At 49.8% G+C, this 13,898-nt stretch overlaps 1 protein-coding gene across 2 annotated transcripts in view; it reads right to left on the bottom strand.

Annotated features, from left to right (window-relative positions):
• Window positions 1-13,898, bottom strand: part of eif2b3 (eukaryotic translation initiation factor 2B, subunit 3 gamma) — a 44,103-nt gene that overhangs the window by 5,686 nt on the left and 24,519 nt on the right. The window contains exons 6-10 of one of the 2 annotated variants that reach the window (XM_035420173.1): window positions 12,072-12,161; window positions 9,136-9,266; window positions 8,594-8,784; window positions 7,249-7,311; window positions 5,267-5,415 (exon numbers count right to left, since the gene is read on the bottom strand). In XM_035420173.1, the coding sequence (XP_035276064.1) occupies window positions 5,267-5,415; window positions 7,249-7,311; window positions 8,594-8,784; window positions 9,136-9,266; window positions 12,072-12,161 (624 nt within the window). The remainder of the gene's footprint in view (window positions 1-5,266; window positions 5,416-7,248; window positions 7,312-8,593; window positions 8,785-9,135; window positions 9,267-12,071; window positions 12,162-13,898) is intronic. The other variant, XM_035420174.1, reaches the window with a different exon arrangement.

Below are 13,898 nucleotides of genomic sequence, written 5' to 3'. Positions count from 1 at the left end.
GCATTGTGGGCCAGAGGAAGGACCTTACCTGCTTTACTTAGGACCAGAAAAATACTCATTAAACTGGGAAAAAGCAGAAAAAAAAACAAAGCAAGACACTTTCTCCCGGATAAATGTGGATTCTGTCACTGCACTGTTAAAAAACAATGAAGCGCTCATTCTTTGGAGGGTTTGAGACAGACACACACACACACACACACACACACACACACACACACAGAACTGTGCACATGAACACACACACACACACACCGCCTTATGCCAATGTCTGTTTACAGCATTTAAAGAATAATATTTTCCTGGGATCAGCTTGGCTCCATAAAACTTTATTTGCACAGTTTAATGTTTACCCGAACAGCCCGGGCCAGCTTTTTTGGTGCATGAACATATTTACCGTGAACTTCATTTCTGCTTTCAACATTGGCTAATTGCACAGCTGAGGGTCTTGTCCTTTATTCACCCAACCCCCACTCCGCCCCCCCCCCCCCCCCCAAAAAAAGAAAAAAGAAACCCAATACCTCTGCGTTTTCATCAGCCTTGTTTTATTTTTTCTAAAGACATAATTAGCATATATATTAAAAACAACAGCGGCTTCCCGCGTGCGTGTGAGCGAACAGTGACACCCGCGCTAAAGACAACAATGGCGCTCGAGAAAGCCGTCAATTTGTCCTTTCTTGCCTTTTTTGGGGACAGGCGTATTGGGGGGGGGGTGGGGAGCGCTTAGCAGATGCCCGGTGCGCTCTCTGCCACGCCCGCCAGTCTCCCAGGAGGGCAGGAAGTGAGCGGGGCGCAGTCTGGCACCCCTTGCACACCCCCTCCCCCCCCCCCAGCCACCCTCCCATCTGCGCACTCCGTGCTCAGCCCGCGTCTGTAGGCACTGCCATTCTCCCGTCTGCAGCCGCAGCACCGCGCGTCTGCGCTACGCTAAGCTAAGCTACGCTAACGCGCCGCGAGCCGCGTATTACAGTGCACAGCGCCCTGTCCTGTAACAGTGACCGAACTGAAGGCCACACGGAACCAGGTCCAGTCTCAGACAAAACCTTTAATGGATTCAGCTCAGGTCTGATTACCTTAAATCAAGTGCATGGCAAGAACACTGGCCTCCACTACGTGCTGTTGAACCTTCATGGCCAGAATTACCCAACAAAAAATCGAGTATTTGGGTGATTCTGGGGTTTTACTGTGTTTTATGAAGTTGATTACATCATTAAAATGCCTAGAATACTAGATCTCCCAGATATTACTATTCATTAAAAACACACAGCAAACCGACGCCCCATTCAGAAAAATGATACAATCACACCTATATGATACTGATAGATCCCTGAAACCTAAAAACAGCATGATCAAAAGACAAATGATTATAAAATCAAGAGATTAAAAATAGTGGCTTTGGAGTTCCGGGAAAAGGCTGGGGGTACCGGGGATGGGGGGGGGGGGGCGCCAATCCAGCATTACATTCCGTGCATGCATGTCTGTGCGTGTGTGTGTGTGTGTGTGTGTGAGTATGTGTGTGTGTGTGAGTGTGTATGTATGTGTGCGTGTGTGTGTGTGAGTGTGAGTCTGTGCGTGTATGTGCGTGTGTGAGTGTGTATGTGTGTGTGCGTGCGCATGAGTGTGAGTGTGTATGTGTACGTGTGTGTGTGTGTGCGTGTGTGTGAGTGTGTGTGTGTGTGTGTGTGTGGGTGCATGCGTGCGCGTGCATACCCATCCGTCTGGGTTGGCAAAAAAAAAAAAAACAAGCCTGCCACCAGAACGGCTGGAGAAGCAAAACAGACACTGCACTGTGGGGGGGGGGGGGGGGGGGGGGGGGGGCAGTGTGGGGGGGGTGTTTGGGGGCTCTGACGTGCTCGGTCCTGCAGCCGCAAACACAGGCCGGTTTGTATTGGCAGGAGCACAGGGGCGTTCTATTCAGGTGGCGGGAAGAGGGAGAGAGAGGAAGGAAGGAGGGAGAGAGAGAGAGGGAGGGGTGTTTGGTGGATGGCGATGGGAGATTACAAGGACTGTAGTTTTAAACAGAGAGACCACCAAAGAAGCCCAGCAGAAATACCACTAATTACTGACACTGTTCTCCTCCACGCTGCGACCCCCCACCCCTGCCCGCCTCCCCCCCCTTCCCTAACCCCCCCCCCGTACCCCTCCCTACCCCCACCGCTTTGTAAACAAGCACTCCTACATGCAAACAAAGGGCCCAAAACTGCAAGTGCCTTCTTAAACATGCCAGGGATTTGCTAATCCCCCCCCCCTTTGCATTTTTCTTTTTTTTATGTCGTAAAAGAATTGCTTTCTTCCTTTCATTCATCCTCTCATTCTTTCTTTTATGCGCGCACTAACTGGAGACATGAAGGTAGCCTGGCCGGGCTCTCCACTGCGTCCCAGCGCGGCTCGACGAGGTGAAGCTCGGTCCGCGGATTTAAACATTCCCCCGCGCCCCCCGCCTCAGCCCCGGTCTAATCCCGAATCTCCCCCAGTCGCCCGCCTGCGAATCGCACTCCTTAAAAATGTCGGCGAATTACCTCCGTTAGCCGATAAAACCGCGACTCGGCGCGTTTGGAGGTAAACACCCGGAGGGAGGGAGAGGCAAACGTACGGAACACAGACCTCCTTCCGCCGCGTTAGTTCGTATGTCCGTTTTTTAATTTTTTTTTTTTTTTGGGCTCCGCGGGTCAAACCCAAATGGCAGCGACATCAGTAAGCCGAACGTCCCCCTTTTTTGCCAGGAATGGTAGCACACGGTGCGCAGGGAAGAGTGCGGAGCCATCTATATTCATCACCTATCTGTTTATGTATTGCATTGTGACCGCGTTCTGGTTGACTGGGCGCTAATGGACATTGTTAATGTGCGACCCCCGATCCCCCCCCCCTGCACCCCCACCACACCCCACCCCACCCCAGCACATAAAACAGAAGCAGCAGACCCCTGCCATCCCCTCCCACCTCCCCCCCCCCCCCCCGCTCCAGAACTCCCACCAGCTTCTAGAAGCATCTGCGCACAGAGACTATAGGGCAGCTGAATGGCTGGTAGAATTCGGGGGCCCCATGCCACCCACCCATGCGGGACCCCCAAAAAAAAGCAGGACTATAAAATATGGATCGGCTAAAAGTGGAAAGCGTTGCACAGATACCAAACGCTGAAGGATTTACAGAAAGGTCGGTAAAACACACTCAGAACTGCACACTGAGGTGACTGCAGTTTGAAAAAAAAAAATCTGGATGCGGTTGTTTCATGTGTTAAAACATGCTGTACACAGTGGCTGTGGGCTATACTGTTATTTTATATTAAAGGACACCTTCATCACATATTTGAAATGTAATATGTTAGTCATTACCATTATCATAGTAGGTGTCTATATGGAAAACCTCTCTGTTGGTTTTAATAACTAAGAACACAAGGCAATCAAAAATACTTTTGTGATTTCTGAATCTGCATGTGGTTATCTAAACCTCATACATTACCCAGAAATCACTGCTCCATCTCCCAGTGGATGTTAGTGCGTTCACTTCTAAAAACTGGGCTGTTTATTGTTCAATACAAAAAATGTTCTTTATCAATTTGGCAAACCATTTTAACACAAAGCCCAAATGCTCACGCTGTGTGTGGCTGCAGCTGATCTGCATGCCCTTTTTTTTTCTAACCAGCTTCTCAGTGCATTCTGGGAGCTGGAAGCAGATAATAACAAAGTGCAATTGGGTGCGCTTTGGTTCCAACAAAGATTTGAAGAAATATGAATGTCAACGCAAAATGAATGGCCTCATTGTCTCAGGGCAACCGCACGTAGAAGTTTTGATGGCTTGTACAGAGATAAAACAAACTTGTTGAAGGCGGTTATAAATCAAGGGCCCATTTATTGGTCATAAACTGGAGATGAGGAACGCCATGTGCCGATTTCAGAACTTGTGAAATGTGAAAGCAAACTAAGATTTTTTTTTTCTGTAGGAAAACCAATAACTTACTCCAATAATCAAGCCTGTGAAAGGGTACAGTAAGGAACAGCATACTCAATTTCTATTTCCCAGGGAAATGATTCTCAAGCTTTCTGCTGATTTAAATGTGCATTGAGAACATTTGGCCCTAATGTTGCATCTGTCGTATGTCAGTAAACGGGGCCTGAGGCGTCTGTAGGTATGTCAGTAAACAGGGCCCGAGGCCTCTGTAGGTATGTCAGTAAACAGGGCCTGAGGCGTCTGTAGCTACGTCAGTACACAGGGCCTGAGGCGTCTGTAGGTGTCAGTAAACATGGCCGGAGGCGTCTGTAGGTGTCAGTAAACACGGCCGGAGGCATCTGTAGGTGTCAGTAAACAGGGCCTGAGGCGTCTGTAGGTGTCAGTAAACAGGGCCTGAGGCGTCTGTAGGTATGTCAGTACACAGGGCCTGAGGCGTCTGTAGGTATGTCAGTACACAGGGCCTGAGGCGTCTGTAGGTATGTCAGCACACAGGGCCTGAGGCGTCTGTAGGTATGTCAGTACACAGGGCCTGAGGCAGGTCCATGGCCTGGTGATTGAGGATCTCTCAGCAGCCCCAGGGCCCCCCAGGGCAGCGGTCTGAGCCACCTGCTCTGAGTCACTCAGTGGGGGGTGTAGCGCTCACCTGGCCGGCTGGCGAAGGATTGCACACACACACACACACACACACGCTCGCGCACAAACGTACATGCAGACAAACCCCTGCACAGGACAAAATTCATGCCCTGTGTGGCAGTGGAAGACGTCAGGGCGATCGCGGGCCTGATAAACCGCGATTATGGCTTTGTTTCGGACGGCGGGACGGGTTCACCATCCACAGGCTCACCCCCCAGATTTCTACCACCTTCTCTCACACACAGCAGTGTGGCAGTGAGCTCGGCGCTTCTGGGGGGCAGTAAGACTTAATGGAGTACTTTTACTGCTCCACAAGGGGGAGTCTACTCTGGTAGTGTATTATACACTCTCTCTCTCACAAACACACACACACAAGCACGCACATACACACACACAAACACACAGCGAGGTGTTCACTGCAAAATCTACTCTGATAAGAGCGCTTTTAAGACTAATAGTGTTCATATATAGCCTTCACAAACTCCGTTGACTTAATTGTGCTGTGCACTGATGCATACAGACATACACAGCTTACTAGTGTTCTGCCGCTGACTGATTAATCTCTCAACCAATCAGCTTTCACTGATAAAGCTGCCCCGTCACTCCCCCAGGACCAGGGTTAAGTAGGCCCCCCCGTCAGAGGGATACGTGCGCAGATAGCAGAGGCTGTGGAAAGAGGAGAGCTCACCCTTCTTCTATGGTAACTCCGCTCATGATTATGGAGTTGGCGATTTTGACCTTCTCCTTGACCACCGTGGACGCCCCTATCGTCGAGTGCTTGATCGACGTCTTGTCCGAAATCTGACAGGAGGGTCCAATTATGCTGTCAGCGCCAACCTTCCGGAAGAAAAAGAAGGGGGAAAAAACACATATTAGGCTACAGGTGGTCACACAAGTCAAAGTTACATAATTAGTACATGCAACAATGGCTCCTGGCTGACTGCTAGCATAGTTTCAATGATAAATGACACACATGCACGCACACACACACACACACACACACATTAACCCAGAGATGTTTAACTGCAGCAGGAACTCATTTCTTGGAGGGACATGCCAATTATTCACCAAACACAATGTGTGGAAATATTTCGGCAGATGAAAGAAGTTAAAGGGAAAAGGAAGATTTTTTTGAGGCTTTCGTTTATAAAAACATCAAGAGTTTTCCCACTGTTGTGCGAGCCACACCTGAATTTCAGAACACTGCTTGTACTTTGTTGAACAGGGATAATTGGCGGTATAGTGCTTGGATTCTTCACATCCACCCACCTTATAACTGATGCGTAAAAACGATTAATCTCACTCTGGCCTGTGTACTGTCGCTCACTGTCAAGGAAACATCTGCACTGTAGTCTGTGTGATTTCATTTAGCTTGAGCCCAAAGAGAACAGGGTCCAGCAGTTATTGTGAACACTGAGATTAAAATGAGGTCTAACATGAATTAGGAAGCCAGTTACAGGTTGTTACGTTGATTATTTCTAGCAAATGGACAAATAAAACCAGTATCGGTAAACCAGCTAAATAACATACAGCTAATGTATGTAGCCTACGTTGTTACCACCTAGCCTGCAGCCAGGCTTCAAACAACCTATTGTTGGAATACTATGACGTAAATCAGCCAACAGGCTAAATTTCCCTCCTCATGCTCGATAATATCATTAACTAACATGCAAAAGTACTATATTGCTAGTGGCCAATTTAATTAGTAATGATGTATTATTTTGATACTATTGTTAATTATCGTGAATTGGGAAAACAAAACTTCATGTATGTATTTAACTCTACATAAAGATGCAGCGCTACATGGTTAGCCAGGAATGGCGTAATGCTAGCTTACGCACACGTTGTGGGAATGTTCACAAACCCAGAGACACATCAGCGTGAACAAACAAGATAAATGGTTTTTCCTCCACAAAGCCTTTTTTTTGTTTTGTTTCGCCAACCCCCCCCCCCCCCCCCCCAAAGTCGTCTGGTTTACATGATTCACATGGGTCATCGAATCTGAGTTCAAAGCGTTGTACATCTACAGTAACTTGCGTCACTGAGAAGGACATTCTGGTTTTTCTCCAAATCTCTCTAATTATCTTATCTCACAGCACTTAAATTTTATACCTCACACGTGACCCATCTGCACAGCTAGCCCCCATCTGTTACTCAAGTAAGGTGCCTTGCACAGCGTTCCATCTGAGACTTGAACCAGCAACCCTCTGAGCCGGCGGTTACTATGGCAACAATTATGCCACCATGTGACCTGACCACAGAGCACCAAATCCAGTGGATTCTGAAGCTCTCCTGCAGCCCTTTGATTCCTGCGCCTGGCTGGCGAACGTCTGGCGTGAATCAAAGGAGGAAAAGCGGAGGGAAAATCTGCTGGATCACAGCAATCCAGAACCCCCCCCCCCCCAAAACGCACGAACAGGCCATCAAACAGATCTGGGTAATCTGGGCTCCTGATTGCCGTGGTAACAGGCACGGGCTGTAATCAGACCTGATGACAGAGTGGGCGGAGACAAGCAGAGCCAGCGAGTGGAGCAGAGCAGGAAGGGGAGGGGAGGGGGCCTGGCCCCGCCCCCTCAGCACCGACAGAGAAGAAAGAGTGAAGCCTGGCACCAATCAGAACGCCCCCCAACCCCCCCCCCGACCACCCCCCCCCACCCTGCCCCGCCTCACCAGACTGCGTTCGTAGATGACTGCGGACGGGTGGACCGGGGGCTCCTCCGACAGCTTGGGGGCCTGGGACAGACGGTAAAGACCGGCGGTCAGCGGTCATGGTGCGGTCATGGTGCGGTCATGAGGGACACTCATTCCCTTACGTTACGCCAGAGTGGAAACTGAACCACGCCAGAGCCTTTCCCACAATGCACCACTTCCGAGGCCATTTCTGATCCCGAACTTCATCACGTGCATCTACTGTATGTCTGCGCAGTTGTCATGGTAATACTGCTTCTCAGACGCTGCAGTCAGGTGCTTACTCTGCTGTGTCCCTCCACCGGGCCGTCTCAGACAGTTCTGGAGACCACTGGCCCCATGTGACCCCGAAAAGCCCCACCCACACTGGCAAGCCCTCATCTCCATGCCTGACTCGCTCCCTCACGCTCTCTCGTGTTTTATATACATGCGCAAAGACACACAGTACCCTGCAAAGACTATGACTGATTCTGCAATTCCAATGACCGATTCTGCAAATCCAGCGACCGATTTGTCAAATCCAATGACCGATTCTCCAAATTCAGCGACCAGTTCTGCAAATTTAAATTCGATCCTGTATTCTGTAAGCATTACATAATGATTTGTATTGTTGATTTCAAAAGTTTCTGTCTTCGTACATGAACCGATTCCCAGCAAGGCACAACTTCCCAATTCCAATAACTGTGCATGGTGGGAAAGGCACCAGGATGCACCACTGGGTATGCATACCAGTAATGTTTCAGGTTTTTCATATCACATAACAAAAAATAATTTAACATAATAAAACATAATGCAATACAGTATAACATAATCCATAAGACATTATATGAAGGCAAGGCTTACTTGCATTTTCAAAGGCATTGGGTATGGAAGCCCCAAAACCAAAGGCAATTCTATTATAATATCTTATCATCAGAGGCCTCACTATGTTTTGCTCTCTCATGCAACTGCATTGGTGCCCCTCCTTCCTACCCTCTCTCCAATCAGACAGCTGCATTTTGTGAAGCCCAGCATTTAAAACCCTTTGAAGAGCTGGTTTTATAGAATGTTTTTTTTCAAAATTCTCGGTGTTCTAGAACTCCAGTGCCTTGAGTCACGAGTGGTGACTGTGACATCAGCATTAGAATGTTCAGTTAAGAACATTCTAATCACGTTTGTGATCTTACACCATAAAGGGTTAAGTACCACATTTCTTATGTGTTGGCTGCCAGGGGGCTTTGAACCCAGAGCCTGCCGGTTGCCAGGGGCTTTGAACCCAGAGCCTTCCAGTTGCCAGGGGCTTGGAACCCGGAGGCTGCCGGCGGCCTCGTTCCCGTCCCCCACTCACCATGCGGTTGGCCTCGATGTAGGCCGCCAACGTGTTGACGCGGTAGCACATGCCCTCCTCCATGATGTGGACGTAGCAGCGCAGCCTGCCGCCGTGGTAGGCCTCGCACATGTCACCGCGGTGATCGTTCCAGCAGGACCGCTCCCGCGCCAGCTGCAGCTGCTCCTCGTCCGGGGAGGAGATGTGGATCTCTGGGCAGAGAGGGGGTCGGGGGGTCAGACTCGCCCCTTCACCATCTCCTCCTATGACACCGAGGCCTTGGCCTGGACTCTCCTGGCTCTTAACATTGACTTTCCGATATTCTATAAGGCGTCTTTGTGCCAGTGTCTCTGAACAAGCGGTGTACGAATAAAACGGCTCAAGTGACAAGCTATATGTTTGAAATTCAAAAGTTGGACAAAGACAAGTGTTCACTGAGCTCAGGCTAAGGTGCAAAAAGGTTGGCTGAGCCCTGCCTATGGATCTAATTAAAGGGTTTGGATAAAGTGAAAAATATACCTGCTTCCTTGACCAAGGTTGGCATGGCTACAGGGGAAGCTTACCCGTGTTTGTGTTTGTGTCCTTCTTCTGGTTCTGATCCAAATCCTCCTTGTTCTTTTGTGAGCTGACAGATTTCGAGAACTGTTTGCGGACCAAATAAGGAACCAGTTCACCACGAATGGAAGAGATGGACCTAGGAGAACAATCGATAATTCAGAAAACCCCACAGTTTTCCGTTTGCAAAAGCATTTTTTTCCCCCATTCTTGAGAAGAAAAGTATTAGAAATCTGATGTAAAATTCTGACAGTAACCCCTAAATTTAAAAATGGCAAGAACACGGACAAAATACTGTTACTAGTACAAAAGCCAAAGGGCGTTGCATAGCGAAAAGAAAGAAAGAAAGAAAGAAAAAGAAAGAAAAACACTGGGACCCAGGACATTCGCTAAACGTACTTTACATTCAGGTCATGTGACGGTCTCTCCCCGCTATAAATCTACGGGCGCTGCCACAGCCGATTAGAACACTCCATTTGCTCCCGGCCACGCCGAGCGGCGTCGCCAGGAACGCCGGGACTGGTGGAGGTCCCGGGCGCTGCGCGGGGTGGCATGAGGTTTGCGCCAACGTGGGTGGGGGGTCGGGGGTGAGGGAACGACAAAAAAAAAGAAAAAAATCGCTCGCCGCGTCGACGGCTGGCATCCGCGCGGAATTTTACGAGCGCGCGGCGTTCCGTTGGGGGGGGGGGGGGGGGGGGGGGCGGTCGGGCGCGGGGCGAGAACATGCGCTCACGCGGGCGGGGTTCATCTCAATCCGCCGCGTCGGCGGGTTCACGGGTCTCACACAGGTTAAAAAGGATCAGGGCCCGAGTCGTGTTTTCAAACTTCCATGTTAAGCCCGCGGGGGCAATTTAATTTTCTCTCCCCTCACTTTCAATCTCTCTCTGTCCCTCTCTATCTCTCCCCTCTCTCCCTCGCTTTCTTATTTTCTTTTTAAAGGGGAGATTAGAATTTCCATCTGAATGCAGAGAAAGAAACAACAGTTACTCTGTCCATTTTTCTTCTTGAACGCTCTGCAGCAGGAACACCCCGGAGAGGGGGAGAGAGAGGGAGAGGGAAAGAGAGAGAGAGGGAGAGAGTGAGAGAGGTTGAGTGAGAGACAGAAAGAGAGAGACAGAGAGAGGGAGAGAGGGTGAGTGAGAGAGAGAGAGAGAGGGGAGAGAGAGGAGAAAGAGAGAAAGTGAAAGAAAATGAGGAAAAAAAAAGCTGAATAAAAAAAAAAAGTCAACCCACTTTGAAGAGAAGAAGGGGAGGGGGGAGGTGGGGGTGGGGAGGAGGGGGGGGGGGGAAACAGGGCTTTCTGTGCCTCAGAGTCTGGGGGGCAGATTAGGCAAAATGATATTTATATCAGGAGAAGTCTGAATTAAAATGTCAAAGCGTGGGGAAGCTGTGGGAACAAGCGGGCGCGGTGCGTATTTGTGTAAACCCGGCGAAAACCCCCATTCGGGGGAGCGCGGCTGAATGGGAATTAATGCGGCTCCCAGCACAAGCCACCTGTGCTTATTTTCAACACCACTTAAAGGAGCTGTTCGCATTTCCCACAATGTGAGTTTAACAAGCACAAAGGGACTGTGTGTGTGTGCGTGTGTGCGTGTGTGTGTGTGTGTGTGTGTGTGTGTGTGTGTGGGGGGTTAGGGGGGCGGACGGAGAATGGGGTACCGGGGGTGGGGATGGCGTGGGGGGGGGGGGAGGCAATTACTAGCCTGTGTTTCATATTCAAAGCCAGCGCCCTGGACTCCACAGTCATCTTAAGAATGCATGCGCAGGGTCTAAGACCGCCGTCTGAAACCGACGTCCACCGCCCGCCATCTCTAACGAGGAGGACTCCCTGTCCCGCGGGACGTTCATTTCCCAATAAAGAGCATCCGAATTTAAAATATAGTATATAAAATAAAATATGAGGCCTTTTCATTTCATTACTAATTTCCCGGGGAAATGTCATTCTTTTTCCCCCATGTTTAATCTTGAGAATGAATAACTTTCCATCTATGCTTTCTTCACCCATCTCGTCTGCAGGAAAGGAAACCTCAAGGCTTGTGCCAACCTAAAATCAACTGACATTTCCCATCATCCCTTGCAACACTGATGAGATGGCTGACAGACTTAATATTTAATACAGACAAATATTTTTTCTGTTTCCGTTCAAGGAGTAATGTAGGCTCACGTAAAATGCGCTAAACTAAGAAAGCTACTACCATACCTGACAAAAAAGAAAAAAAAACACTCCACGAAATGACTTTATTGAGCAAAATACATAAATAAAGACAGAGGGGGAAAAGCAGACTGTATTCACGCTGTGCATTGACGTGGGGGGGGGAAATGTAATGTCATACATGTCGTAGGCCGTAAACCTTGACGGTCAAGCCTGCATTTAAAAATAAAAAGCGCGCACAGTGCAGGTGAGTGACCTCAGCAGGCAGGAAGTGAGCCTCAAACGCAGCTGTGACCGAGGGGCCCCTCCCAGCCTAACGCACGGGGGGGGGGGGGGGGGGGGGTTTGGCAGCCCATAAACTGCTCAGGTAGCACACTGTAAAACAGGTTTACACCTCCCAGCCCCCCCAGCCATTCCAGCCAGGCCACTCTCACACTGACAGGCCTTATGTTCCCCAGCACAACCGGGCGTGTGTGTGTGTGTGTGTGTGTGTGTGTGTGTGTGTGTGTGTGTGGTCAGTGTGCTGAAAAAAGGCCCACAAGACCATAATGCTTAGGGGGAGGATAAAACAACTTGATGCTCCAGAGATATCAGGTTTTTGGGGGGTTTGTGTGTGACACCTACAGTACTCAGAAGCATTAAAAAACCTGTGTATAAATGTGGGTGTGTGTGAGTGTGGATCCGACGTACATTATACAGACACACAGTCTCAGGAGGAAGATAAAGTGATATACAGTGATATAAAGCGATATAAAGCGATATAAAGTGATATAAAGTGATAAAGCCCCTCACTTGTTCTCTGCCAGGAAGTGGATCACGGACTTCTTTAGGCAGTACAGGTGCGCGTCCAGCAGCCCGGTTCTGATCCGCATCCTGGGGTGCCTGCGTCGGGGGGGGGGGGGGGACAGAACACAACGCGTCAGAGGGATGGGTCGGGGTGCGAAGGCGGCGGCTAGTTAGCCGCGGACGCGCCGCTACGACACCATACATGGCCGACACACAACAAAGACCTCCTACTGCAGCACAGCAGGCTCACGGCCAACCGGCATCGGCAAAAGCAAACACCCCTTTATTTTTTAGATTCTCTCATTTAGCCCGACGCTTTCTAATTAAACGGCAAAGTTTATCTTTACGTTATTCGCAGTCTTTAATTTTCCCCTTTTATGCCTCTTTAATTCATCCCCTTAAAGCACTTTATGAGAACATCTGTCATGAAGAGAGAGGAAAAAAAACACAAAAAAAAAAAAACCCAGAGGCCGCAGCATAAAAGCGCTGGGATGTCCTGGTATCTGTCTATTGTCCGCCATCAGCCTTTCAAAGCCCCCGTCTGTGGGGCCGGCTGCCATGGCGACCGAGGCCGGCCTACCGCTCCCGACTGGTCAGATGCCAACACCGCTGGACCCCCCAATTGGTTTACGGCCTGTGATTGACGCGACAATGTTCCGGGACCCTTCTGCAACACCCCCACCCCCCCGGCACCCCCTCGCAGGACCTGGAACAGCTGCCCGGAGGTCAGCCTAATTAATCTGTCCGGCGAGCCACTGTCCGCCGCCGATGTGCTGGAAACGACCTAAGAGCTCCAGCAGAGCCAAAATGGAGGCGTACGGGGCACCTCCAGGAAGTAATCAGGCTCACAGGGAGCGCCAGTCGCCACACAGTGAATTCTATGGAATTTTCCACTGGGATGCTTGACGGAGGAGTTGCTTACAGCGCTCGGCTGCGGTCTTCTCCTTTCCAACACGTCTGCAGTGGTTGGACAGGGCGGCGGAACGACAGAAGTGACGCGCGGCGAAAGGCGAGAAAGAACGGACGGAGAACGTGGGCCGACCGGCGATTGGGGGGAAGAGCCGACACAGCGCACGTGCGCCCCGGGGTTCAGCCCCGGGGGGCGGGGCCCACTTTAGCGGTCACGGTCACGGTCGCACCTGCTCCGCGGGATCAAACGCTTTTTTTCCCCCCCCCGCGCTCGGGCGGGATCGCGGCCGTGCCCGGACACCCCTCTCCGCGAGCGCGTCCACATTCCAGAAAATTCCGCCACATTCCAGCACATCCTAGCGGCTAGCAGTTAGCGGCGAGCGCTAGCCTAAGAGCGGTCTGAGAACACGGACCAACGGACACTAAGCGCTGTGGTTCAGAAAGGCCCAGGTTATGAGCACTTTAATATAAATCCCACGATTATTACTTACACACATAAAACAATGATGCTCACCTGTAACTAACCTCCTTTCACACTACAGCAACAATTGGAATTATCATCTAAATATAATAAAAATTCTATCACTACACTACAGGAAAAAACTAAGCTCTCAGGTGACCTACCTATATTTAACCGGTTATATTTTAAAAAATTCATTCAATATTAACAGGTGACATTAAAATCAACCCTAGTGCAAGGGGATGGTTAAAAACCGCAGGATGGGATATAATGTCAACAATCCCATCATTTTCTGTCATTTACCGAGCTGAAAACATTTGGGTACATGTTCAGCAAAACACTAACTGATCAACGTTTCAATGAACTCTCAGTACTGTGACAAAAAAAAAAAAAACAGTGCACATGCACCTCTGGAGAATCTCCTGGCGGGAATAAAAGCAGCCTGACAACAGCAGTGAAGTCAT

The sequence above is a fragment of the Anguilla anguilla genome, chromosome 6 (genome assembly GCF_013347855.1).
Source record: "Anguilla anguilla isolate fAngAng1 chromosome 6, fAngAng1.pri, whole genome shotgun sequence".
Classification (NCBI taxonomy): domain Eukaryota; kingdom Metazoa; phylum Chordata; class Actinopteri; order Anguilliformes; family Anguillidae; genus Anguilla; species Anguilla anguilla.
This window is presented reverse-complemented; position numbering and strand designations above follow the sequence as displayed.